The following is a 24431-nucleotide window of genomic DNA, read 5'->3' on the forward strand; positions in this document are numbered from 1 at the left end:
AAAGCGATCAGGTTAGACAATTTATCCAGTTTGTTTTCTTAGCCATTATGACAGCAGTCCAAGTAGCCAGTTTCCAAAAAATGAACGGACACATGTTATTGGTGACTAGTCTGGGTTTTACTGTCTCGGGAAAGCTATACAATTTCACACTGTATTATCTCTTATCAAATTTAATCACATTTCTTATCAGCAATTGGAGTTGTCAGCCCAGTCTCTGGCTCTGAGCTACTGCTAGTGGATGAGACTTGAGGAGATGCCTAGGCCTGCCCCTCAGATGAAGGCCCTTCATCAGGCAACAGCATGTCAGTGTCGGGATGAGGAAGGGAAATGTGCTGCGGGGTTAGGGGCGCCAATCCCCTACTTGGCAGAGGGAAACCAGACAGACTGCTGCGAGTCCTGGGGGCACCACTGGCGCACGCCAGCACTCACTGCGGCTTACACACCAGCAGCTCGGGGGCACGGCCGGGACCGCAGAGCAGTGTGGTGCCAGGGGGCGGACAGCTGTGGGGTGAGGGAGAAGAGGTGGAGCATACGAAATACATCATGCATGATTTCCAGACACCTCTCAGGAAGGTCGAGTTGGGCAGCAAACAGCAATGTTAGGATTGGGGCGGCGGCGGGGAGCACTAAAGGTTTAACTTGAAACATACTGTGTTAAGGGATGAACCTTTTAATATTTTTTTCTGTCTCCACTCTCCTTAATGCACATGCTTTTTTGCCTTCAGAAAATAGAGTCAATAGCTGTGCAGAGTTGAAGAAAAACTTCCTCTGGCGTCCCCTCTGCATTTACCTACATTTAAAAGGGAAAAAAAAGAGAAAGTTAGTCTTTTTTTTTTTTTTAAGATCTTATTTAGAGCACAACAGCATAGGGAGAGGCCAGGGAGAGGGAGAGAGAATCTGAAACCGACTCTGCACCCACGACCCTGAGATCATGACCTGAGCCAAAATCAAGAGTTGGATGCTTAATTGACTGAGCCACCCAGGCGCCCCCAGAAAGTTAGTCTTAAGAAATATTTGTAGATAAGACTGTTTCTAACAATAAAAAATGAATTACCTGCTCATAACTTGTGCAAAATTTTAAAATAAGAGACCCCAAAACCACAGAGGAAAAGTGAGTAGTTGTTTAAAAACTAGGTTTGTCTAAATTAAAACATCAATTAGATACCACTACACACCTATTTGGCCAAAATCCAAAAAAACCCACCGGATGCTGGTGAAAGTGTGGCGCAACGGGAATGCTCATTCTTTGCTGAGGAATGCAAAATGGTACAGCCACTTTGGAAGACACTTTGGCAATTTCTTACAAAATTAAACATTTTTAACCGTATCATCCAGGAATTGTGCATCTTGCTATTTACCCAAAGGAGCTGAAAATTTATGTCCACACAGAAACTTGCACATGCACGTTTATAGGAGCTTTATTCATAATTGCCAAAACTTGGAAGCAACTAAGATTTCATTAGGTGAGTGGATAAACTGTGGTATCCAGACAGTGGAATATTATTTAGCACTCAAACGAGTTACCAAGCCATGAAAAGACTTGGGGAACTTAAATTCATATCACTAAGTGAAAAAAGTCAATCTGAGAAGGCTAAATAACCATATGACATTATGAAAAAGGCAAAACTAGGGAGACAGTAAAAAGACTGAGTTGTGGGGAGAGAGGAAAGAATGGGTGGAATAAAGAGGATTTTTATGATAGTGAAACTTAATGTTGTATACAGGTCATCACATATTTGTCAAAATCCATTGAGTGCGAACACCAAGAGTGAACCCTAATGTACATTAACCTGGACTTTCGGTGAGAATGATGTGTTGATGTAGGTTCATCGATTGTGACATACTACGCTTGTGTGGGATGCTGATCGTGGGGGAGGTTGTGTTGTGTTTGCGGACAAGGGTATATGAGAATTCTGTACTTTATGTTCAGTTTTGCTGTGATTTAAAACTCAAAATCTATTTAAAACAACAAAAACTAGGTGCCTTGTTGAGGTAAAGTATCGTTGAGGCTCATGGAAAGACGAGTTAAGACTTCTGAGTGCTGCAGAGCATTTGGAGGACAGGAATAGGGCATGGGGTGGGACTGCAGAGAAGAAAGCGGAGAGCTGGGACCGCAACTGGTCCCCTTGGACGTTGTTGGTTCACCACCTCGAGGGGCTGTCCCAGAGGAAGCAGGGAGGGAGCTGATTCCTGGGCATGAAGGCACTACTACGTACCCTTCCTCTCTCAAAGTTTCCTAACATTGTCCCAGCCACTGAGGAGTGTCCCACCACACCTCGGACAGCAGGAAGAGGAGGCCTGGTGACCCACCTAAGACTCGTGAGAGAGGTGGGCAGCGAGCCTGCTAAGATGCAGCTTTTTCAAGCTTTATCTCCACATGTTCTCATTTGCTAGGGTTGGGCTGGGCCATCTAATCCACATATTTAACACATTCTCCAGATGATTTTGCTGTGGGTCATCTTGGACCACACTCTGAAAAACACTGATTTCTTCCGCTCTTGTCTACCTTCTTTGTGCAAAGTAGTTTCGATTTCACAATGCTAGGGACTTCACAGATCCTGAAGGTAAAATAAATTCTCAAACCCACCGCTCCCCCCCCGCTAAAAAAAAACCCCACCACATTTAAATATCCCAGAAAATAGATACAACAATGTTTATAGAAGTGATGTTTGTAATAGCCCCAAACTGGAAAAACCACAAAAGTCCATCAGCAATAGATGGATAAATAAATGGTGGCATAGTCACATGATGGACCAGTATAGTGATGGAAGAAACCCTACAGCTACAGTCAGCAACAGGGGCTAATCTCTCAACGTTGCAGTGAGAGAAGGAAGCGAGTCTCGGAAGAATATGCATACAGTATGATTCAAGTTATGTAAAATTCAAGAACAAGCAACGCTAAATTGTGTCGGTTGGGGATCCATACATGAGTGGTAAATCATAAAGAGAAGCAAGAAGATGATTATCATAAACATCAGGAAAGTGGCCACTTCTTGGAGAGAGGAAGGAAGAGGTGACCTGGGGAGACCCAGGGAGCTGCCATTCCTTCCGACTTCTGGGCCTCCGTCGTGATTACATGGTGTTCGTTTTATAATTCTTCAAACCATACACACTGCTTTTGCAGTGCCGTGTGTATGATGTATTTCACAATAAGGAAAACATTAAAATTTTAAAAAATGTAAGCACCCCTCCCCCAGTAAATGTGTCCTACCCGATTCTTAGAGAGTCAGAGGCTTTCCACCTGGGGGCAGAGACTTCGGCTTTGCCATGCTTGTGTCCATTACAGCACCTTGCCTCTTGCTTTTCCTCTCCTTCCTTTTCCTTTCAACCAACAAACATTTCCTGGGTGCTAACAATGTATTATGTGCTGGAGATACCAAGCTGAACAAGACAAAAGGATCCTGCTCTCAAGGAGCTCCCAGCTCAAGAGCAGAGACAAAGAATTAACAGGAATTGACATGGTTTGAGGTAAGTACAGGAGTGGTTGATAGAGGAGCACCTTCCAGGCTGTTGGGAGGGCAGGGACACTTCCTGAGGAAAGTCGTCGTCATCATCTAAAACGATAAACTTCACCATTAATGAAGCATAAGTGCTTTTATTTATTTTTAATTTTTTTTCCACTTCTGCCCATGCTTGCTAGCTCGCTTCTTCTCTCTCTCTCATCCTCTCTCAAGCCCTCCATCATCCCCTCCCTGACTCTCTCCCTCCCTCCTCCAGTCCTTCCCCTCCTCACTTGCTCCCTCATTCCATTCCCTGCTCCCCAGCCTCCATGCTTTTAAACAATCAGGTAATTCTGACAAGGATCTTGAAAGACAGATACGGTCATCCCCATTTCACACGTGACAAAACTGAGGCTCTGAAAGATGAATTAAATTTCCCAAGGTTGTACAGCTAAGTATGTGGCAGGGACCTGGTCAAAACCCAGGTCTCGGGCGCCTGGGTGGCTCAGTTGGTTAAGCGACTGCCTTCGGCTCAGGTCATGATCCTGGAGTCCCGGGATCGAGTCCCGCATCGGGCTCCCTGCTCGGCAGGGAGTCTGCTTCTCCCTCTGACCCTCCCCCCTCTCATGTGCTCGCTCTCTCCTCTCATCCTCTCTCTCAAATAAATAAATAAAATCTTTAAAAAAAAAAAAAACAAAAAAAAACACCCAGGTCTCTGACTCGAAGTCCTTGCACTTTTGACTACGTGATATTACATCCACCAGTTCAGAATGGCTGCGTGGTTGAATTTGGTTGGGGCAGCAAGGAGTGAAGCTGGAATGGTAAGCCTTTGTTGACCATAAAGAGGCCTATAGATTCTGTTTCACAGTAATAATGGGGAGTTACACGTAAGGGTTTTTAAAGTATGAGTTGATATAATCGATCACAGGTACATAAAAGTCGTTGATAAATATTTGCCTAGTCAAAAAATTGCAAGAGGGCTGGAGTGTAAGGCAAAGAGCACTGTATCAGGAGCGATGATAACCCGGTACTGTCTCCGGTGAGCTTCAGGACTCAGACCAGCCGTGCATCCCCTCGGGGCCTCAGTTTCCTCCTCTGTTCTGTAAAGGGACTGATGTCAGACATGGTAACCTCCAGGTTTGGTTCCAGCTCTGATACTCTATGCTATTTCAAATCTCGGTTGACATTTTCATGGTGGTGAGGTGCCCATCAGTGGGCGTCAAGACTGTTCGCTGGGTGTTGACAGTCAAGCTGGGCCTACAGGACTAGATCTGCATTTGAAGATAATAAAGAAGGAGGAGAGCCTTCTCTGTGGGGAGACCAGCATGTGCAAAGGCATAGGGATCTGAAAGCACGTGGAGTTTTCAGGGAACAGTCGGTCATTTGTTGAGGATCCAGCAAATGCTGCTTGAGTTGGAGGAAGGAGTAGAGGAGGCTGGAAATATAGCTCAGGATGAGATTTGCCTGTTGCCAGACATTTTCTATAAAAGCAATCACACAGTAAATGTATTTTCTGGTGACTTTTTTTCCCCCCACTAAGCACCATGTTTTCAAGTTTCGCCCATATTTTAGTGGGTATCAATACTTCATTCCTTTTTACTGCCCCATAATGCCTTATTATCTTTAACCTGAATGTACAAGCCTTGGAATGAATGTCTGCCCTCCTAACATCCCTTTTTGGCAAACCTGCCACTGCCCTCTGCCCTGCGGAACCCGCCCTTGCCTTATCAAACCCTGGAAGGAGGGAAAGGGTGTTCACTCACTTCCCTGGCCCCCTCTCAGGTTCCCTCCCATGTAGTGGGGGTGGGTAAGAAGGTTTAGATCCGTAAAGTGCCTTATTGTTTACACTGTCCATGACCATATTAGTGGCAGATAGGTCAGGTCTCTGGTCCCCCTGCTCAGAGAATTCCCACATGGAGAATATTCTAAGAGAACGGTTAAGTGACTTTGATATTTTCATATATTACTCTAACTCAAAGGAAATGGGAAAGAGCCAACTTATTGAGTGCATTTTAAGTTACAGGAACTATTCTCAGTGCTTACAACTTTAACACATTGAAACCAGCTAACAAGGTGCAGGTGTTGAACATCCTTAGTGAACAGTTAAGAATCCTGGATCCTGATTGTTTTGTGTGGGGGGGACTTCCTCAGCATCGTGTAAACTAGAAAATAAGACATCCTCCGAGGTTTTGCTCCATAATCAGTGCTTATGCTATATTAGTTTATAGCAACTCTCTTTTCCCAGGAAGAGTTAAAGTATAAGCTTCACGACATCCTTTTCCCAAAAGACCTCCAAGTCTGACTTGGCAGAGTCAGAATGTATGAAGTTTTAATGTATTTAATTTAATTGAAACCTGGGTAAGTGGATTTACTTTTGACTTTAAGAACCTATCTTTTTGGGTCTGAGACTTGATATAAAATCCTGCAGTAAGTGATCAGTATAGAAAATACTTTTTTTTTTTTATAAAAACAGCTAAGAGCAAGTGAACAGGAAACACAATAGAATCTTGAGTTTTCACCTGACTTCTCAAAGGAGAGCACTCAGTGATAATATTTCCCAGTAGTCAGCAGAACATGTCCTAAATTAGGAGAGTAGTTACACTGCCTTAGGAAACGCACATTTTGTCTATTCTTTCTCTCTAGTTCTGTGAATTTGCAAGCCATAAAGCTGGGCTGGTTCAAACACTGCCCGGGTCTAGTTGCGTTTCTCCTGAATTTTCCCACGCTGTTACAAACATTGCTTGAATTTTAGTTTTGTTTTTCATGTCCTGGCGCCATGGGGCTTCTGGGGCAAACCCAAGCTGCCACGGAGTGGTTTATGATTGTTGTGTGCGCCACCTTCTTCCTCTTTTAATCTCATCCTCCGTGGAGCCAGACGGAGCCCCCCCACCGCGGGGACCCCCTCACTGCCAGACGAGGCTCGGCAAAACCCTTAATATGCAGCACCTGCACGCTGTCTGGGGCCCAGCGTCCGCTGGTCTTCAAAAGTTAGGGTGATGTAAACGACGCTTCTGGGGAGCCCTCCATTTTGCAATTCCGGTCAGGCCACATAGTGCTCCTCATTCTCAAGGCCGTAGGAGGGAGGGCTACAGAGGCCTTTGCTCTAGAGAGCCGTAAAGACAAGCATTAGCAACAATTTAAGAACGATTTATAATCTGCATATGAATGGCTTCTCTGCACGCAGGACTTCCCAACGTCTGAGCGCGGTTTGTCCATTTAGAAAGTTACGTTTAAAATCTTTCCTTCTTTTTTCCTCTTCCTCCGAATTTTGTCTGGAGTTTAACTTTGAATGACAGCTCTTTTTCGTAGACATCAAAAAAATTCTAAGACCTCCCTGATCAGTCATTTTCCTGTTTAAAATACCAGCAGTTTTTAGGTTGAACTTTCTAGGATAGTCTAGAACAGCGTTATGCAAAGTGGGAGCCACAGGGGCCACTTGAAAGGTGGCTAGCACCGAGGAACTGAATCTTTAATACTACATAATTAAAATCAATCTAGGGGCGCCTGGCTGGCTCAGTCGTTAGCATCTGCCTTCGGCTCAGGTCATGGTCCCAGGGTCCTGGGATCGAGTCCCGCATCGGGTTCCCCCTGCTCTGTGTGGAACCGGCTTCTCCCTCTGCCTCTGCCTGCCACTCCCCCTGCTCGTGCTCTCTCTGTCAAATAAATAAAAACTTTAAAAAAAAGTTTCTAAGTCAGAGGCAGATGGAAGATTTATGCCTCATTTGTCAAGTGAGAGGGACAGAACCTTAGGGCTCCTTGAAGTCATCTGCCCCCTCGTGCACATTTCTTTTCACTGGGCGGCAGGCGGGAGGGCTGTCTCCAAAGCCGGGTGGCTAGTGGCACTCAACCTGGGCAGGTCCAGCCTGAATCCGGGGAGGCCTCGCACTCGGAACTGAGGTGCAAACTCCGCTGAACGAGGGGCATTGATAGGAGAGGCCCAGCCATCGGGAACTGGGAAATCCCGGAGCTTTTCTGGGTTCAAAAAACTTCTCCGGCGCCAGGGAGAGAAAGGGAAGTGGACGCAAATGGGTTAAAAAAAGCCTCTGCTGAAAACAGCTCAACAATCTCTCCTAGGAGACACAAAAGCCTAAATAAGGGTGTTCCCATCGACTGCCCAGTTGTTCGCAGTGGACAAAACAAACTAGAAACAAAATGCCTGAAGAAACTATAGAATATCCATATTAGAGAGGATTTCATAGCTATTAAAAAGAAAACATCATTGTGATGTGTACTGACTGCCAGGTGTTTCAGAGAAATGTGTACAGGATAGTAGGATTTTCATGAAATCAGAACCTTCCACCATGGGTGGGGGAGGGGGGTGTTTATACAGAGTAGATTGGTCAGTGGTCAGAGAGGGAGCAAGAGCAAGAGAATGTGAGATACAAGAGACAGAGAAAGAAGGAGGAAGAAGAGGGTGAGGAGGAGAGGTGGAAAGATACACTGTAAACTGCTCACACTGGTTATTTGAGGGAAGTAAGGCTGGAGGGAGCATTGCTAGTTGTTTTATTATATATATACATATATATAATGTGTACATACGTAGATACTTTTACTCTTTGCTTATTATAGTAAGCACTTATTACTTTGGTAATTAAAAAAAATCCTTTGAAATAAATCTAAAGCTAGCCACCAACATGAACACTTGGCAATTTTAACACAGCTGGGACCACGGAACCACCCACTAATGCTTTTTTCCCGTAGCCTGTTTGATCTTCAGAGAATCTGAAGAGACGCTCGCCCCCTGCCCCTCCCCCCTGGGGCGTGGGATCTGGCAAGCCTCTCCCAGTTTCCCACTAAAATGCCCATGGAGACCCAGAAAAAGGTGAATGGTCGCAGGAATTCTGAAAACTTGGATTGCTACCTCTTGCCAGTGGAATTAGATTCCATAATCTGCCCCTGACTTAGAAAATGACCAGAAAAGCAGGCATCTATCCTTCTGCTGTGTGGCCACGACTTTCAAAGGCAAGAGCTGTTCTCCCGAAGCCCCACCAGGATGTCCTTTTCTAAATCTAATTTAAGACCGTATTACCAAAAGAACGACTAAGGAGAGAGGGGGGAACACATCCCAAACCAGAAGGACTGATCTGGTGCAGGAGGGGAAGCAGAAAGAGGCACAGGTCAAGTGCATCTCAGGGTGATGGTGGTCCCCGCTCAGCACGTCTCAGCCCCGAAATCCCATGTTAGGTGTGAGCTTCCCGGATGCACCCCAGCCTGCCTTCCAGCATGAGATCCAAAAGGACCAGTCCTGAGTGCCACTGGTCCTCGAGCACACATCAAGTGACATTTATGATCACCTGCACGTCTTGTGGGTCAGGAGATTTCCTTCCAATCCACCCCCAAATTGAAGGACGTAGCAGAGTACAGTTTCCAAAGAGAGCTGAAACAGTATCTCCCACCCCACATACTTTTCTGAATATCACCCTGCTACTCACTCATCAAGAGATGAAATGGAACCCCCTTCCCCTTGAACCTGGGCTGGCCTTAGGGACATTCTTATAACCAGTGGAATGAGGTAGAAGGGATGCTGTGTGATTTCTCAGGCTTGGCCAGAAGAGGCCTCGCAGCTCCCGCCTTGGTGTTTCGGAACACTCACTCACTGGAGGCTCTTCCTGGGGCCGCACCTTTGGAGCCGGGAACCGTGCTGTGCCAAGTGCAAGCCATTCCAGAGAGGCCACGTGTAGGTGCTCCGGTGGACAGTGCCAGCGGAGCCAGCCCCGTTCAGGCTCCGGACATATGAATGAGGACCCGTCTCCGTAGTGGATACAGTAGCCCCCACCGTGGTAGCTTCCCGTTGCTGGAGTCATCCCAGCTGAGGCCCCAAACCCCATGGAGCAGAGAGGCACCATCGCCACCGTGCTTCCTCCAAACGCCTGAAGCAAGTAACAGCTGTCGATTCATGCCACTACGTCTTGGAGTGGTTTGTCACACAGCAATAGATCACCAGAATAGGGGATGAGTAAACTTAAGACAAACTGAGCCTTCTGGGGAAAACTACTCTAGAAACAGGCAAAGGGCACACATTCTCAGAGACTCAGAAGGAAAGAAGACCTCTGATAATCATAACCTAGAGGAACTAGAAAAATTTTAAATATAATTTTTTGAGTACTCAACAATAAATATTTATTGAGCACGTTTTTTTCTTGTGCCAGGCATCGTGCCCGGGGGAAAAGCTGCGAACAAGACAGACATCCCGCTTCCCACTACAGAATTGACTTTCTCTTGGTAGCTGCAGACTTGTAGAGAAGTCAGTATAATAAAGCATGACAAGTACGAAGCTGGGGAAAGAAACAGGGCTCTACAAACACAGAGGAGGGGCAACGAATGGATGCTGTTGCCGGTTTAGACCATAGGTAGGAAGCCGTGGATGCTGTGCCATGAGAGCAGTCACGGCATGAGAACAGGTGTGGTGAGAAGGCAGCAGTGTGAGAAGAAAAAAGACTGAGCTGGGGCCAACGGAAAACGCACCTGAGCATTAAGCTCAATGTCGGCAGCTCGGGAGCAGGACTGATAGCGTGAAAAGCGGAGTTGGGCTTTTTCCTAGGAAGTCCAGAGCACAGAAGTGACGTCACGGAGTGGGCTGTAGATGGAGAGCCCCACTCCCCACTGCAGACGTCCCTGCTGCATGTTGGTCTTGAGCCTCTGAGCGCGGCCACTCTGAGATGCGCCGTCCATGTCAAATACGCACCGGTTGCCAAGCCTTGATCAGATCGGGGTCACCTGTTTTCTTTTGGCTTTTTTAAAGGTGGCTGCTGGAGAAACTTAAAATTCCACACTGGGTCACATTTGTATTTCTTTTGGACAGAGCTAGTATAGAAGGAACAGAGATCTAAGAATTTCGTGGTTTTTGAGGGATTTTGAGGAGAGACAAGGAACAGAAAGACAGCAAAAGTAATCGGAGGATAATTACAGAAAACTCTCAAGTTAGACAAGAAAGGTGACTGTGCCAGGGCATGAAGGCAGACCGAAATCTGGACACGAGAACCGAATGACACGGGGAAAACAAAAAGACCCAAACCCCAGTATATTTAAAGATACCAGCTGAAAAAAGTTGACTTCCAAATCTGTCTCTGCCTTTTCCTCCACGACACTAAATGCTTGAGAACAGTGGAGCGATGTTTCCTGAATGCTGATTGAAAAATATTACGACTGCGGACCTGGGTGGCTCAGTCGTTAAGCATCTGCCTCCGCTCAGGTCATGATCTCAGGGTCCTGGGATCGAGCCCAGCGTCGGGCTCCCTGCTCGGCGGGGCTTCTCCCTCTGCCTCTGCCCCTCCCCCTGCTCCTGCTCTCTCTCACCCTTGCTCTCTCTCAAATAAATAAATAAAAGCTTAAAAAGAAAGGAAAATATTATGACCTAAATGTTATATCCAGTGAAGCTGTCATTTGTGTGTAAAGCCCCTGTAGCAACATTGTCCGAGAGTCACAGAAAAACTGAACTAAAGAGTTATTTTAGCCAACTGAAAGAAGAATCAAAATTAAGACCTCAAGTACAGAGAATCCAAGGTATAAAGGTAATCCGGGCTTTTCCTTTACTTGTGTTAGATTCCGCACTTCGGAATCCAGTCGGCTAAGGGTCGTCAAGGGTGAAGTTTGACCTTCCCCTGCCTTCTGCGTCCCCTCCCTTCCAGCCGGTGCCAGGGACTGCCTTTCTCATTCTTTCTCCCTCAGTTCACAGGAAGTCTCCTGCCAGGTTGGATGACTCCCCAGAACAACAATGGATGTTGCTCTATTTCAGGACTTACTAAAAATGGCTAAACTATTTATGAAGCTGGGACACTGCAGCAGAAGAATGGGGGAACAAAAACCCTAACTTTCTCCTCTGCAAAGGTAGAGAGAGTTGCCAAGGAACTTGATTTCCTGCATCTGTGAAACGCGTGTTTCCGGAGTCATTGGCCTCTCTTTTTGTTTGTTTTTTTTTTTAATTGATTAAGGCTAATAAATAACCCAGGGACAGTTATCATCTGTTACCAAGCCCCTTTCATCTATGGCCCGGGGTGTTTTGGGGCTGATTATCACCCTGAGCAAAAAGTACGGAACAGGTGGAGAAAAACAAATGTAAGAAAATATACCAAACTGTTCATTAGTGGTTTGGGTGGAAGATTCTTATCTCTATACTCTTACATTTTCTAGTTTGTGTCTTTTTTTTAAAAAAAGTTGTTACGTTTATACTTGGCAAAAAGAAGCTTGAAATATTAATTTATACAATTCTGCTTATGCCACTTGAGGTAGCTATTTCTGGGGGATAACCCCTCCCCCCCAACAAGCCCTTCTCTCCTGGGAATTCCTTATCGCCCACCCAATTCTCAGGGAAGAGTCCCAGGCAGCCATGTGTATATGGGCCAGGTTTTAATTCAAATGCTACCCCTCAGACACTTTCCAAACACCCACCTAAAATACGCCCTCCCTTCCCCCACCAACAACTCATTCTGTTTTGTTTTATTCATAAAGATTATCCTATCAGCAATTATTTTACTTTCTTGTCTAACATTTTTCAGTCTATTGTGTTTATTTCTGTGTCCCCAGGACCAAGAATAGTATCTGATGTATAGTCCTCACTCAACAAAATATCCACGGAACAAATGAAAAAGTCCCATGTGACCCCCATCTGCCTGGCCAGAGTTGACAGGACCAGGGAGAAGACCCTGAGCAAAGCAAGGCCAGTCAGAACATTTCTGTCTGGAATTTGGAACTGTTGTGGTAACACGTGGATGTGGAATTTGCAGGGTGGCCATATTCTGGCTTCTGGGCCAGAGAAGGAAAAATCTGGATGAGTGAGAGAAGAAGGCATGTGTGCAAAGCAAGAGGGACCTGGTCCCACAGCCTGCCTGGGCCTGCTGGGTTTCAGCTGTGGGTTGCATCACCTTAATAATTAAGTTTTGTGTTTTGGGTTAGGCCAGCTGGAGTTGGTGCCTCTTACCTACAACCGAGGAGCCCTAATCAGTCAATATGCCTATGGTTACAGTCATGTTTTTAAAATTCACAGCAACAAGATTTGGAGGAAATACTCCAGAATGTGTGCCTCTGAGTGATGATAAGACTTCATCATAAGAGCCTAGCTTGCTATATTGTCTAAAATAAGTCCGTGTTACTTTTATGATTAGAAAATTATGTGTGTGTGTGTGTATATATATATATATATATATATATATATATATATATATATATATATATTTATTTATTTTCCCAATTCCCAAGAATCATAGTGATAGACCTGGAGGATTCCAGGAGGTCCTACTCTGTCCAACCATCTTAGTTGAGGGTGAAGAAGGGCGAGGTTAGGCAGTGAAATCCCTCATCCAGATTCACAGCGCTCCATCACAGCACCATGCCTCAGTTTTCCTGCTGCCCAGGACGGTATTTTCTCCGCCAGGGGTCTTTGGCCAGGTACTATGCTTTTTACCCTGAAATGCTACATTTCAGTTTTTTGTTTGTTCGTTTTTAAATGATGACTTCTCTCACTCAGAGGGAAAAAAGCTTCCTTTTAGGGGTCGGTCCCAGCGAGGTGCGTGTGGCTGTCATACTGCGTGTTGGGCACATCTGAGGCAACTGACCAGACCTAGTGAGACGGCAGCGCTGCAGCTGAAGAAGGATGTCTGCCCTGAGCACAGCGCAGGGGGAGAGGAGTGGAGTAAAGTTCTGTTCTAGCGCTTGCCCAGGTGCCCAGCAAAGCTGCCTTAATGAGAGGAGGGAAAGGGCTGGGAAGTGGGGGGATCATTTGTCTCACATTCGGCTCTAGCCTGCAGTTTACGTTATCAGAAGTTCTGTTTTGTATAATGTTGGCATCATAAGGGCATAAAGAGTGGCTGTATCAATTCCACTTTGCTTTTTGTTACCTTTGTTTGAAATTTCACTGCACTTTTTTTTTTTTTTTTTTTTTTGGCTAGCTGGGGGCCCAAAGGGCTGCCTGTCCCTAGGCAGGGGTGTTAGCTGACGGATTCATCCTCAGCGTACCTGGGCAACCCTGAGGCCTGAAGGAAGCGCTGGTGCAGGGCGGTCTACTTCTGGGCTGGACCATGATGTGGCTCGAATTCCTGAGGAAATCTCACCGAGCTGCTGATTTGCTTGCATCTTGGAGCGCCTGCACCACTCCTACCTAGTTTCAAGAAAACTCCTGAAATGATCCAGGGGCCCACCTGCATGGTACACAGCCCTGCCCGAGGGTCCATAAACCAACCAGACGGGGAGGAGGTGCTAACCATCCAAAGAGCATCACAGGGACGAGCCACAAACTGTCACGGAGAATCCGGGGAGGGGGGAGATGAAGCTGTTGCAAGAAGATGGAGCCCAGGAGCGCAGAGGCGTTCCCCATCCCCCATGGAAAACAAACCTGTTACTTGCCCCTGCTTCTCCTCCAGTCCCCACTTCTGTGGCCCAGCTGCTGGCAGCCCCCACGGGGGCAACTGCAACGAGTCTCACCTCCCTGCGCCCAGCACTCCGAGGGCCCCTGCTGTCCTTGGGGGAGGTTGGGGAGCGGGCACGTTCATCCGGTTTTGGGCAGAGGCACTTCCTCTGAGAGGCCCTCTGGGGGTCCCGCGGGCTGGAGGCGCACCGCTCTGGAGTCAGGGCTGGGAGCGATCTTAAATATTTGCTAAGCGGATCATAAACGTGACCTCACCATGGACCCAGCTGCCAGCATCTCAAAATGCAGGGAAAGCTGACGAGATGAGTCAAATGGACCTGGAAACTTCGTTTTCCACTAACTTGGATATTTCTAAGGAGGATTCCAGGACTCAGATTTTTCTGAGAACTCGGTCCTGTATCCGTGTGCCAATCACCTGTGAAGTGTGTAGAACTTAGGTTGGAATGAGACCAGAGGGAGATAAAAGGGATTTTCTGACTCTGCAAGTGGTTAAACTCTGAATGATTTAATGATTTTTTTTTTCACCTCTACAAATCGAAAGTGGAAGAAATTCTCTTCTATCTGGACAATTTTCTTAGGTGTTCCAGGCTGCACAAAGGGTAGAAATCACTAATCTTGTAAAGGCTTTTGCAACCCTGAATTCTTAAGACCCTGCTCTTACATAATGTACTTTCTTTTTTTGCTTGTGTTGAATGTAAGCATTTGTTTTACGTGGCAGCCAAACGCTACACAGAGCACAGCATGTAGGTTTCCTCTTGCAGATCAGGTCCCATGAATTGCTAGGAGCCGCCGGGAGTGCTGTGTTGACAAGCACTCTGAGGGCCCCAGAACGAGTGGTCAGCAATGTCCGCCACGGAAGGGAAGTGGGGGATGGGGGCTCTCAAGCCCCATATTTGACATCCCTGCATTAAATCAAAGGACACCTTTCAGACCTCTACACTCAGGGCTAAGTTCTTAGGATTCTGGAAAATGGACTATTAACAGGTGTAGAAGATGAGAATTCATTATCAGTGGTTTCTGCCAAGGAACGGATGATGTAGCTGCCTCAGAGACACGTTGGTTATTTACTAATTGATGCCTCCTCTGAACTTCCTGTGACCAGCAGAAAGTAGGGGTTCGCGCTCTCTACTGTGCTTTGGCACCCAGCCTCCCTGGGAGCCTTGCTTCTCGGATCCATCCTCCGCAAGGCGGATGGACTGACCATTCTGTCTTAACTCCTGTGTCTGCCCCCCTCCCATCCACCACAGGACAGTTACTTGGTTCTGCATAAGGTTCATCTTGATCTGGTCCATGCTTCCCTCTCCATCCCCATCTCTTGTTCCTCGTTTCCTTGGCACCTTATGTCCTAGCCAAGCCGAGTTCCCTGTTCCGCCTGACCTTTTTCACTTGGGGCTCCTTCGGTGTGGGGTGCCCTGCTCCCCTCCCATCACTCCCTCTTTGAGGCTTAGCTTAGTTGTCCTCCGGTGGCCTTCCTCGATGCTTTTCCTTTCCCCTCAGACTGGTTAAAGGGCCGCTGGAACTCGCTCTGTGCTCACGTTGTCCCCATACCGTAATCAGAGGCTTGTCTATCGCCCCTACTAAACCCTGAAGCTCTAGGAGGCAAGAACTGTATCTACAATCCATATCTAAACCACTAGGGCAATGGATAGCCCACAGGAGGGGCTTCATACATGCTTATTAGATGAGTGGATGGAGGGGGACTGGGTAGTTTTCCCAAATTCATGAAATAAATGGTGATTCACCAGGGATTATCGCTTGTGATTGTTAGGTTGACGCGACCCATTTCCCCACAGTCTCTTCACTGTGGCACCAAACTACCTGCTCTCCCGGCCCCGTCTGCTGCTTTTCTCAGTAACAGTTACCGTAAGAAATCCAAGTGCCAATTATGACCTGTGTAAAAGTCTAGAAATTCAGAGTCACTGAATCTTAGACCTAGAAGAGACCTTTTGGGTCATCCTGTTCAGCTGAGGTCTGGAAGGCAGAAGCTATGTTTCGTCCATGTCTCCCCCCGCTCCTGCCCCCCGCCCTTCCTCCCTCTCTCTATTTTGGAAAAAAGAGTTGTTTTTAGCAACTATAAGGGCATCTGTGAAAACCCTGTGACCAACTTTTTGTGGTCTGCATGATGACAGATGTTTAATTTTGATTTATACAAAGGTGAAACTGTGCAGCTGTATGCAGCTCTAATTCCCAGAACCCTTGACCAAAATTTTTTCTCAAAAAAAGAGAAAGAAAAGGTAACTGGCTCATTTTGGAGGAGGGGAGCGAGATGTTTCACCTTACGTAGCTGTGTCTTTGTCTCATAGTAGGCAATCGCAGGGATGGACGCTCGGTAGTAGGCTTCAAGGCGCCTGGCGATGGCGGCGGCGTCTTCCGCGCAAGGGCTGTTCTGGCTCCGCTGGAGAAGGCGATTAGTCATGGTGTCTGCTGAGCAGTCCATACAGATCACCAAGTGCGGGTCTCCAACCTGGGGGTGGGGGAGCACAACATGGTCAGAAATTCCACTCTGTGATATTCTGGAAAGACCTCTAGTTCTTTCCTTTCCTGGCCTTCTGGTTCTCTCAAGGCCCCCCAGCCACACCGTGGCCGAGTTGAGACTGGACTTCATGGCTCCTGTTTTCCATGTGCTGCCTCAGAGCGGTCTCTTGCCCTCAGCTTTTGTCACCTCACAAAATGTAGGGATCATATAGTATGCTACCTACTGCAGTCACAATCTGTCCTCCATACTGAGGGGACATCTGTGTGTGTATGCATATGGGTGTTTCCTCTGGGAAGCCTTCCCTGATGAGAAGAGCTAATTACTTCCTTCTTTGTACCCGGTTCTATCCTACGTGACCACTCGGAGCACGGAGTGCCTGTGTCTGTTTGATGCGGGGTCAGCAGAGCGTAAGGGTGGAAGGCACAAAGGTTGGAGTCAGGCTGCTGAAGGTGTGGTGACGTTCTCTAAGGTGGTCTTCATCAGTTCCTTGCCTTGGTGTACTTGAAGCTCTTCCTCCACGGAGACACAGAGCCCAGAACTCTACCTCCTCGAAACTGAGCTGATCCGTAACCACTTGGACCAAGGGAATATAATGGAAATGAGGCCGTATGCTTTTATTTTATTTTATTATTATTATTATTTTTAATTTTTTTTTTTAATTCATGAGAGACAGAGCGAGAGAGAAATGCAGAGGGAGAAGCAGGCTCCCAAGGAGCAGGGAACCAGATGCGGGACTCGATCCCAGGACCCTGAGATCATGACCTGAGCCGAAGGCAGACGCTTAACCATCTGAGCCACCCAGGCGCCCCATGGGCCGTATGCTTTTAGATCATGAGAAATTTTGCAGTTTGGGCCTGATCAACTATCATCTAAGATGTCCAACTATTCTGACCGCTAAGCTGTGAGGAAGCCCAGGCTCGCCACTCAGAGAGGCCGTGCAAACAGAGATGCCTGGCTAGCTCTTGACTGTTTTAGACATCCCAGCCCTGGCGCCAGATATGTACCCTAGCCTTAGCCACTATCTGACTGTACAAAGTCAACTGTACAAAGGACCTCAAGTGAGAACGAGCCAGCCAAGCCCATCAAACCCCAGAGCCCCATTAGAGAAAATAACAAATTGTAATTTTAAGCTATCTGACTCCATCATTAACTGAAAGTATCACTCAACTTCTCTGCACCCCAATTTCCTTTCTTTTCTTTTTTAAAGTAGGCTTCACGCCCAATGTGGGGCTTGAACTCACGACCCTGAAATTGAGTCACATGCTCTACCGACTGAGCCAGTCAGTGCCCCTCATTTTCTCATTTGTACAATAAGGATGATCACAGATTGCTGTAAGGGGTAAGTAAAATTAAATAAAATAATGTAAGTATGATGTTTGGCATATGGTACTTAGTAAGTGTTAGCTATTAGGCTTATTTCTCCTATTAGGCTACAATCTCTTTGTGTAGGGTTATGAATGCTTGACTCCTGGTCCCAAGCCTTGCAGATAGTAGGTAGGTGACTAAGAAATGTTTCAGTGAATAAATGATGATGATACGATCAGCAGCAGGAATCTCCCAATCTTTCTCTGAAACGTTCTTTGGCTCCTAATGTCTCTGTGTCTGTGTCGCCTCCCCTACCACAACCACCAAGAAACTTGCTCCCTCTCGTCCGTCATCTTGCAGTGGTCAGGCTGTGAGTAAATGAAGGCTTGCCGCCCCACTCTGGAAAGTGCCTGGGAGGGATGGGAACAAAATCGGGGGGGAGGAGGACTTTTAGGCACCACGGAACAGTAAGTTGCTAGTAAGGGTTGATCAAACGTTTATCTACCCCCTCTACAGGATGTACTTGAAGGAACAGGGTGAGAAAACGCTCCAGAATCTACAAGAGCGAAACCTCTGGACTAGGTCATGCACCTTTTCTGCCTGTATCAACTGGAAAACAAAAGGAGCGTTTGAGCAGCAGGAGAGGCTGGGTGTAGAAGGAAATGACTCGTGTCTACCAGCAGAGGGCGAGCTTGGGAGGCGGCCTGGGGTTCGGTTAGAGTTGGGCTCCCCGGAGCCGTTTCCGGTGGGCTCTGCAGGAGAAGACAAGGTGATTTTTCTAACTGTGGGAGTTTGGGGGCCGCTCCTGAAGACGGGAAAGATAATTCCGGGACTCATTCAGGGGCACACAGAGATCATGGGTAGCTGAGCTGCAGCTGGCGTCAGAATGAATGCAGAACCGAGGGGCGGTTTTGGCTTCCGCGCGGATTCCCCAAGCGCGGCCCACAGACCAGGGGCACAGGCATCATTTGGGGGCGGGTGAGAAAGGCAGTCGCAGGCACCATCCCTGACCCCGCTGGATCAGTCCCTCACTTTAGGAAAATCTCCAGGCCAGTGCTTCGCAGGGTAACAGTTTGGAAAGCTGCTCTACCAAGCCGTTTCCAAGACGATGGGGTTTGACCGCACCCTCCTCCCACGCTCCCTTCCTACGCAACACGCTGTGCAGCCGTCTTTCCATGTGGAAGCGGCCTGTACCACTAATGGTTTCTGAAATGTTTGAATGAAATACTCTTTAACCATTCCCAAAGCACTGAGATCTACATCTCTCTTCAGAAAGTCCTCCGGACGAGTTCCCTGCGTCCCAGCTCGGCCTCTTTTCCTCGAGACTGGCTCCCCGTGAGCACCACGTGACCGGAAGAGCGCTCTGCCCGTGTGCGAATGACTCACAGAGACCTGGGGACACGCCCCTGCCCCCAGCCTCACCCTGCTGGGGTCCCCGCAATTCTGACGCGGCGGAGTTGGTTCTTCACAGGCTTTGCGTGTTAGAGCACAGGGTCCCGTAGGGGCGGTTGGCGTCCCGCAAGCAAACAACGTTTCGATAGCTACGGCTTTGCCTACAGCCCTCCCTTCGGCCCGTTTGGCCCTTTTCCTGCCGGAAGTATCATCTCTCTTCTGCGTAAGAGGAAATGGAGGCTCAGGGAGGTTAACTTGCCCGAAGCCACTGAGGGCTGTTACTGACGGCCCCGAGTCAGCTGTGTGTAGCCCCAAAGCCTGGGGACTTCCCCTCGTGGCCGTCTCCTTCGGGACGGGGCTCAGGCCAGACGCCGGGGGGCCAAACGGGGCCAGGAGACGAGGGCGAGACAGCGGGGAAGCAAGCGGGTGGCGTGCGAGACCCTTCTGTTTTGCGGACGCGGGCTCTCGCTGCGTCTCGGGATCGAGCTGGGATGAGCGCTCATCCCGGCTGAGAGCAGCCACCAGGAGGAGAAGGTCCGCTTCAGCCGCCGTGGGCTACTGACTTGCCCGATCCCAGCAGGTGGGACGGGAGGGGGCGTTTACCCTGCTCTCCCCTGACCCACACTTTAGTTTTGTTCTGATTAAGTCAGGACACTGGCTGGGCCCTATTTACCAGTGGGCAGGGGCGTGCCCCCCAAAACTCTCTTTTGTTGGGAGAAATAGCGGTCTTGTTCTCTCCGAGTGCCTCATTTTCCTCATTTTAAAATGAGGATAATAATAGTTTCTACCTCAACAGGACACATTGCCAGGATGAATGAGTTAATAGACGTCAAGTGCCTGGCCCATTTTAAGCACTACGTAAATGTGAGCCTGGCAATATATTCATCCCTTTTCATTGTAAAAGCCCCCGTTGGTCAGATTTGGGTTTAGAAAGAGTCAGAGGCCCCACCCATGCTTTTCGCCTGAGTTACATGCTCCAGCGTATTTCCTGGCTTCACCGCGCTGGGAGGTAAGGGCCCTTGGTTAACAAGAAAGTGGCATGCCTATTTTCCATTTGCTCTCACCTCAGAGGTACCTCCCCTTAAGGAACCTCCCTAGAGGAGGGGTATCTGGGTCATTCCAGCATTCCTGAACACACAACCCTAATAACAAAAATACCATCCCGCTGCTACCATTCTATCATTACACAGCTCAAAGTTCTATAACGAACTGGAAGTCAGATGAGGAGGGCAGGAATTTGCAAGTGGGGCATCCCAAGGTGGTCCCCAAGGCTCCTCGCAATTCCAAGCAACTAGAACACACCAACTAGAAAGTCCTTTGGCCAGATTCAAAACCCCTCCCCCCCTTCTATTTTTTCGGGGGAAGAACTCATTCTGAAAATGAGAATCACTTATCCTGTAGATGGAAGTGTTATGAGGTAGTTAAGAGTCATCATCAGGCAGAGGGGTAGTAATGTCATCCTGCACACACCCAGGAAAATGATCTGCATATTCAGGCGAAGGGCACAATTTCAGCTAAGAGGCTCCTGGGAGGGAAAAGCCAAGAGCAAGCACATGCATTTTATTTCTGTTAATATCTGTTTAGTTTGGCTGTTGTTGAGCACAAGCTTGGGTTAATGTAGGAAAGCACTTCAATTTCACACTGGAGAGCCAGGCTAAGCACATAGCCCTCTTGGAGACGATAATAACTCTACAGAGTGGAAACAATAGTATCTGCTGAATAGGATTTTAAAGATTAATAAAATGACATATGTAAAGCATCTAGTTCAATTCCTGGCATATTTCAAGTGCTCAGAAAATAACAGCTATTACTCTATTAGTTATGTATTCCGTATGATATTATCTGTATACAAATGGGTAGAACTCAGGGCGCCTGGGTGGCTCAGTTGGTTAAGCGACTGCCTTCGGCTCAGGTCATGATCCTGGAGTCCCGGGATCGAGTCCCACATCGGGCTCCCTGCTCAGCGGGGGGTCTGCTTCTCCCTCTGACCCTCCTCCCTCTCATGCTCTCTGTCTCTCATTCTCTCTCTCTCAAATAAATAAATAAAATCTTAAAACAAAACAAAACAAAACAAAAAAAAACCAAATGGGTAGAACTCAGACTGGAAGAACAGACATGACAAGGTTAATAGGAGTTACCTCTGGGTGATTAGTCTTTGTTTTATACTTTTCTGTATTGTCTCAGAGGTATACAGTTTTTATTTCTGCAGTCAAAAATACGTCATTCTGGAAAAGACTAACAATTGATTGAACACCATATGTAGGCTTATGAATGTGTCAGGTACTCTTCAAGGACCCCATCCAATCTTCCCAAGAGGCGTGGCTGTAGCCATTTTCAATTTATGTTTTACAGAAGAGGAAATTGAGATAAAGTTAAGTGACTTGCCAGTGAGTTGTGCAGCAGAGCTCCAAATACAGGCCTGTTAGGACCTGGACACTGTGCCCAGCAGTTCTCAACTGGAGTAGACGATGGAGTTGATGGTCAGAGACCCCAACTCCTTCTTCATATTCCTTCTGCCCCCGTCACGCACACGTCGACACACCTGTGCGGGCACGTGCACACACACACACACACTCACACACACTGACCCCCCCCCCCCCCCTTATACCATGTTGGATACTGAAGGCACAGATCATGAATTCAGTGGGGCCAAAACCAGCGTTGGGAATAGAAGATAGGACAGTCGTAGAGAAATCGCACATAGACACACCCTTAAGCGGTGGACACTAGTTTGGGTTTGGTCTTTGGTGAGGTCATGTACAGCAGTCAAGCAAATCCTTACAGATGCTGCGTCTCAGAGGACTCAACTATAGGTATGTAAGAACGTCAGCCTAACGAACTGAACTGGGGTTTTTCGGCAACAGATGGTCCCACGCAGCAGGCACATCAGTCTCTGCGACACAGAAAGGCTGGTTAAAACCATTCCCAGGCCCGAATGGGCTTCAAACAGTTGTGGGCCTGATTGGTGCATGAGAAACGCTCACGCTGCTCCCAACCTGGCTGATTGCTCTAAAGCTCTGGAGAAAATCAGATGTCTGTGTTTGTCTTTGCCAAATTTCGAATTAATTCCTTGCCTGTAATTTGGAGGGGGCTCTACAAACAATGGGGTCCCTGCAGGGGCATAAATGAATCAAGAGCGGCTCATTCTGTGTATTTTTAGCATCTTTGTTCTTCTGGTCAAGTTTAAAGCAAGTAGTTGCTTTGGAAGGTTGGATGTGTTCCCTTGCATACAGCCTAAGTAAGGGACATTAGAATCTTCCAAGGTGACTGTACCCAGGGACAAATCAATACCATGCTTGACCTTTGCAAACTCCTCCCAGCAGTGTGTAAAAGACTGTTTCTGTAGACCTCTCACTGTAGGTCATCAGGTCATTAATGAAACTGGGCACTTGTGTATTTTTTGAAATGGCATCATGAGTTTTAACATTGGTTGAAACTGCCTGGTCACCACGCTAATGACTCTTTCTCACTCCTGAGTTCCAGTAAGCTTTCTTCTCTGCCACATTCCTTTTTTTTTTTTTTTTTTTAAGATTTTATTTATTTATTTGAGAGAGGGATCGAGAGACAGATAGAGAGCACAAGCAGGGGAGGGGCACAGGGATAGGGAGAAGCAGGCTCCGCACTGAACCGGGAGCTGGGGCTTGATCCCATGATCCTGAGATCATGACCCGAGCCCAAGGCAGACTTAACCGACTGAGCTACCTAGGCGCCCCTCTGCCACATTCTAATGCCTGTCTGAATGGGGCCCCCAGTGGGAGGGAGAGTTCTGCTTTACTTTGGGGGAAATCATATGGGTTTTTGAATTCATATATGCCAAAGGCCAGGAACAGACCACTAGCCATGTAAAACCTTTACTTCATGCTACCTGGGTTATAAGCAAAGGAGAAAGGTTTGACCAAATCGGGATTTACAGATTTGTGTGAGGTGTGATTAAAAAAAATGAGTGACTCTGGGGCACCTGGGTGGCTCAGTTGGTTAAGTGTCCGACTCTTGATTTCGGCTCAGGTCATGATCTCAGGGTTGTGGGATCAAGCCTCGTGTAATGCTCTGTGCTGAGCGTGGAGTCTACTTATGATTTTCTCTTTTCCTTTCCCTTTGCCCCTCCCCCTGCATGTGACCGCTCTCTCTCTCTCTCTCAAAAAAAAAAAAAAAAAAACAAAACTGACCCTAAATGAGATAACATTTTATAGCCTTTTACAGTTTAGAAAACACATTTATGTATGTTATGTCATTCAATGTTCACAAAATCCTTGAATTAGGGTTTGGCAGATGTGTTATTACCTCCATTGTCCAGAGGAGGAGGCTGAAGTTGAGTGACTTGCCCAGAGTCGCACTAATATAGGACAGAGGCAAGATTCAGCTTTTTGAACTCCGGACCACTTGACTGACATGCTTTAAAGAAGCTCTACGTGAATGCCACTGCTCAAAACAGTTTGGAACCCCACGGGCCTAAAATCAGGGATTTGCCTCCAGTTATAAAAATCCCCAAGGGAGAATATGGATTATAACTTTTATAATTGTCGTTTGCACTTAGTAATTGACAAAAAAAAAAAAAAAAGAGATGCTCATCTTTACCATACATCTTCCTTACCACACTGGACCATTTGGGGCCTTCAAAAGAACAATTTAGAAAAGTAGACTTTTCAAAGACATTTTCCCCCAGCACTTCCAAGCTAGTATTGCATGACCTGTCCTGACTCTCTTGGAGACCCTCCCAGGGCTCTTCGGACCTTAAGTTCACAGGCAAAGTAAGTTTCAGTGAAATCACCTAGAAGTGTGCTGTCACCGTGAAGCCTGAAGCTTAGGAAACACCGTGGACCCTGTGGCCATTACAGGGTATCTCCCACCTATTTGAATGGTGTGCTTCCACAACCGCCAATCCCTGCGAGCAGGCAGCCCTTGTCAAGGGCCTGACCCCACAACAACTCCTCTCTATCCTCTCTCCATCCTCTAGACTTGCCAAGGCCCTGTTTCTGAAGTGTAGAAAACATTTCCCGGTTACTCAGTTATTCATGGTGTATCCCCAGGAACCTTATCCACAGCTTGGCTAAAAGACTAGAAGAAGCTAAAATGTTAAACAGTCTGTGGAAGACTCAATATGGTTAAGATGTCAGTACCACCCACAGTGATCTAGATTTAAAGCAACCCCTATCAAAGTCCCAATGGCATTGGCTTTTTTTTTTTTTTTACAGAAATAGAAATACCCATCCTAAAATTCACATGGAATTTCAAGGTTTCCTCAATAGGCAAAACAATCTTGAAAAAGAGCCAAGTTAGAGGTCTCACACTTCCTGATTGAAAAACTTATTACAAAGTCACAGTGATAGAAACAGTGTGGTACTGGCATAAAGACAGACATACAGACCAATGGAACAGAAGAGAGGGCCCAGAAATAAACTCTTACACAGATGGTCCAACGATTTTTGACAAGGGTGTCAAGACCATTCAACTGGGGAAA

The 24431-nt window shown here is 47.1% G+C and overlaps 1 protein-coding gene and 1 long non-coding RNA gene across 2 annotated transcripts in view; one reads left to right on the forward strand and one right to left on the reverse strand.

Moving 5' to 3' along the window:
• Window positions 1–476: 476 nt before the first annotated feature.
• Window positions 477–24431, reverse strand: part of AK5 (adenylate kinase 5) — a 239572-nt gene continuing 215617 nt past the window's right edge. The window contains exons 13-14 of the mRNA XM_045897391.3: window positions 16076–16264; window positions 477–790 (exon numbers count right to left, since the gene is read on the reverse strand). Of these exons, the coding sequence (XP_045753347.1) occupies window positions 722–790; window positions 16076–16264 (258 nt within the window). The 3' untranslated portion in view covers window positions 477–721. The remainder of the gene's footprint in view (window positions 791–16075; window positions 16265–24431) is intronic.
• LOC135364160 (uncharacterized) lies at window positions 16119–20965 on the forward strand. The gene is made up of 4 exons (XR_010410894.1): window positions 16119–16882; window positions 17484–17615; window positions 18098–18350; window positions 18854–20965. It is a non-coding gene; the product is annotated as an uncharacterized LOC135364160 (long non-coding RNA).

The sequence above is a fragment of the Mirounga angustirostris genome, unplaced genomic scaffold (genome assembly GCF_029215605.1).
Source record: "Mirounga angustirostris isolate CCGP_5_RB_7025 unplaced genomic scaffold, mMirAng1.0.hap1 SCAF_4, whole genome shotgun sequence".
Lineage (NCBI taxonomy): Eukaryota > Metazoa > Chordata > Mammalia > Carnivora > Phocidae > Mirounga > Mirounga angustirostris.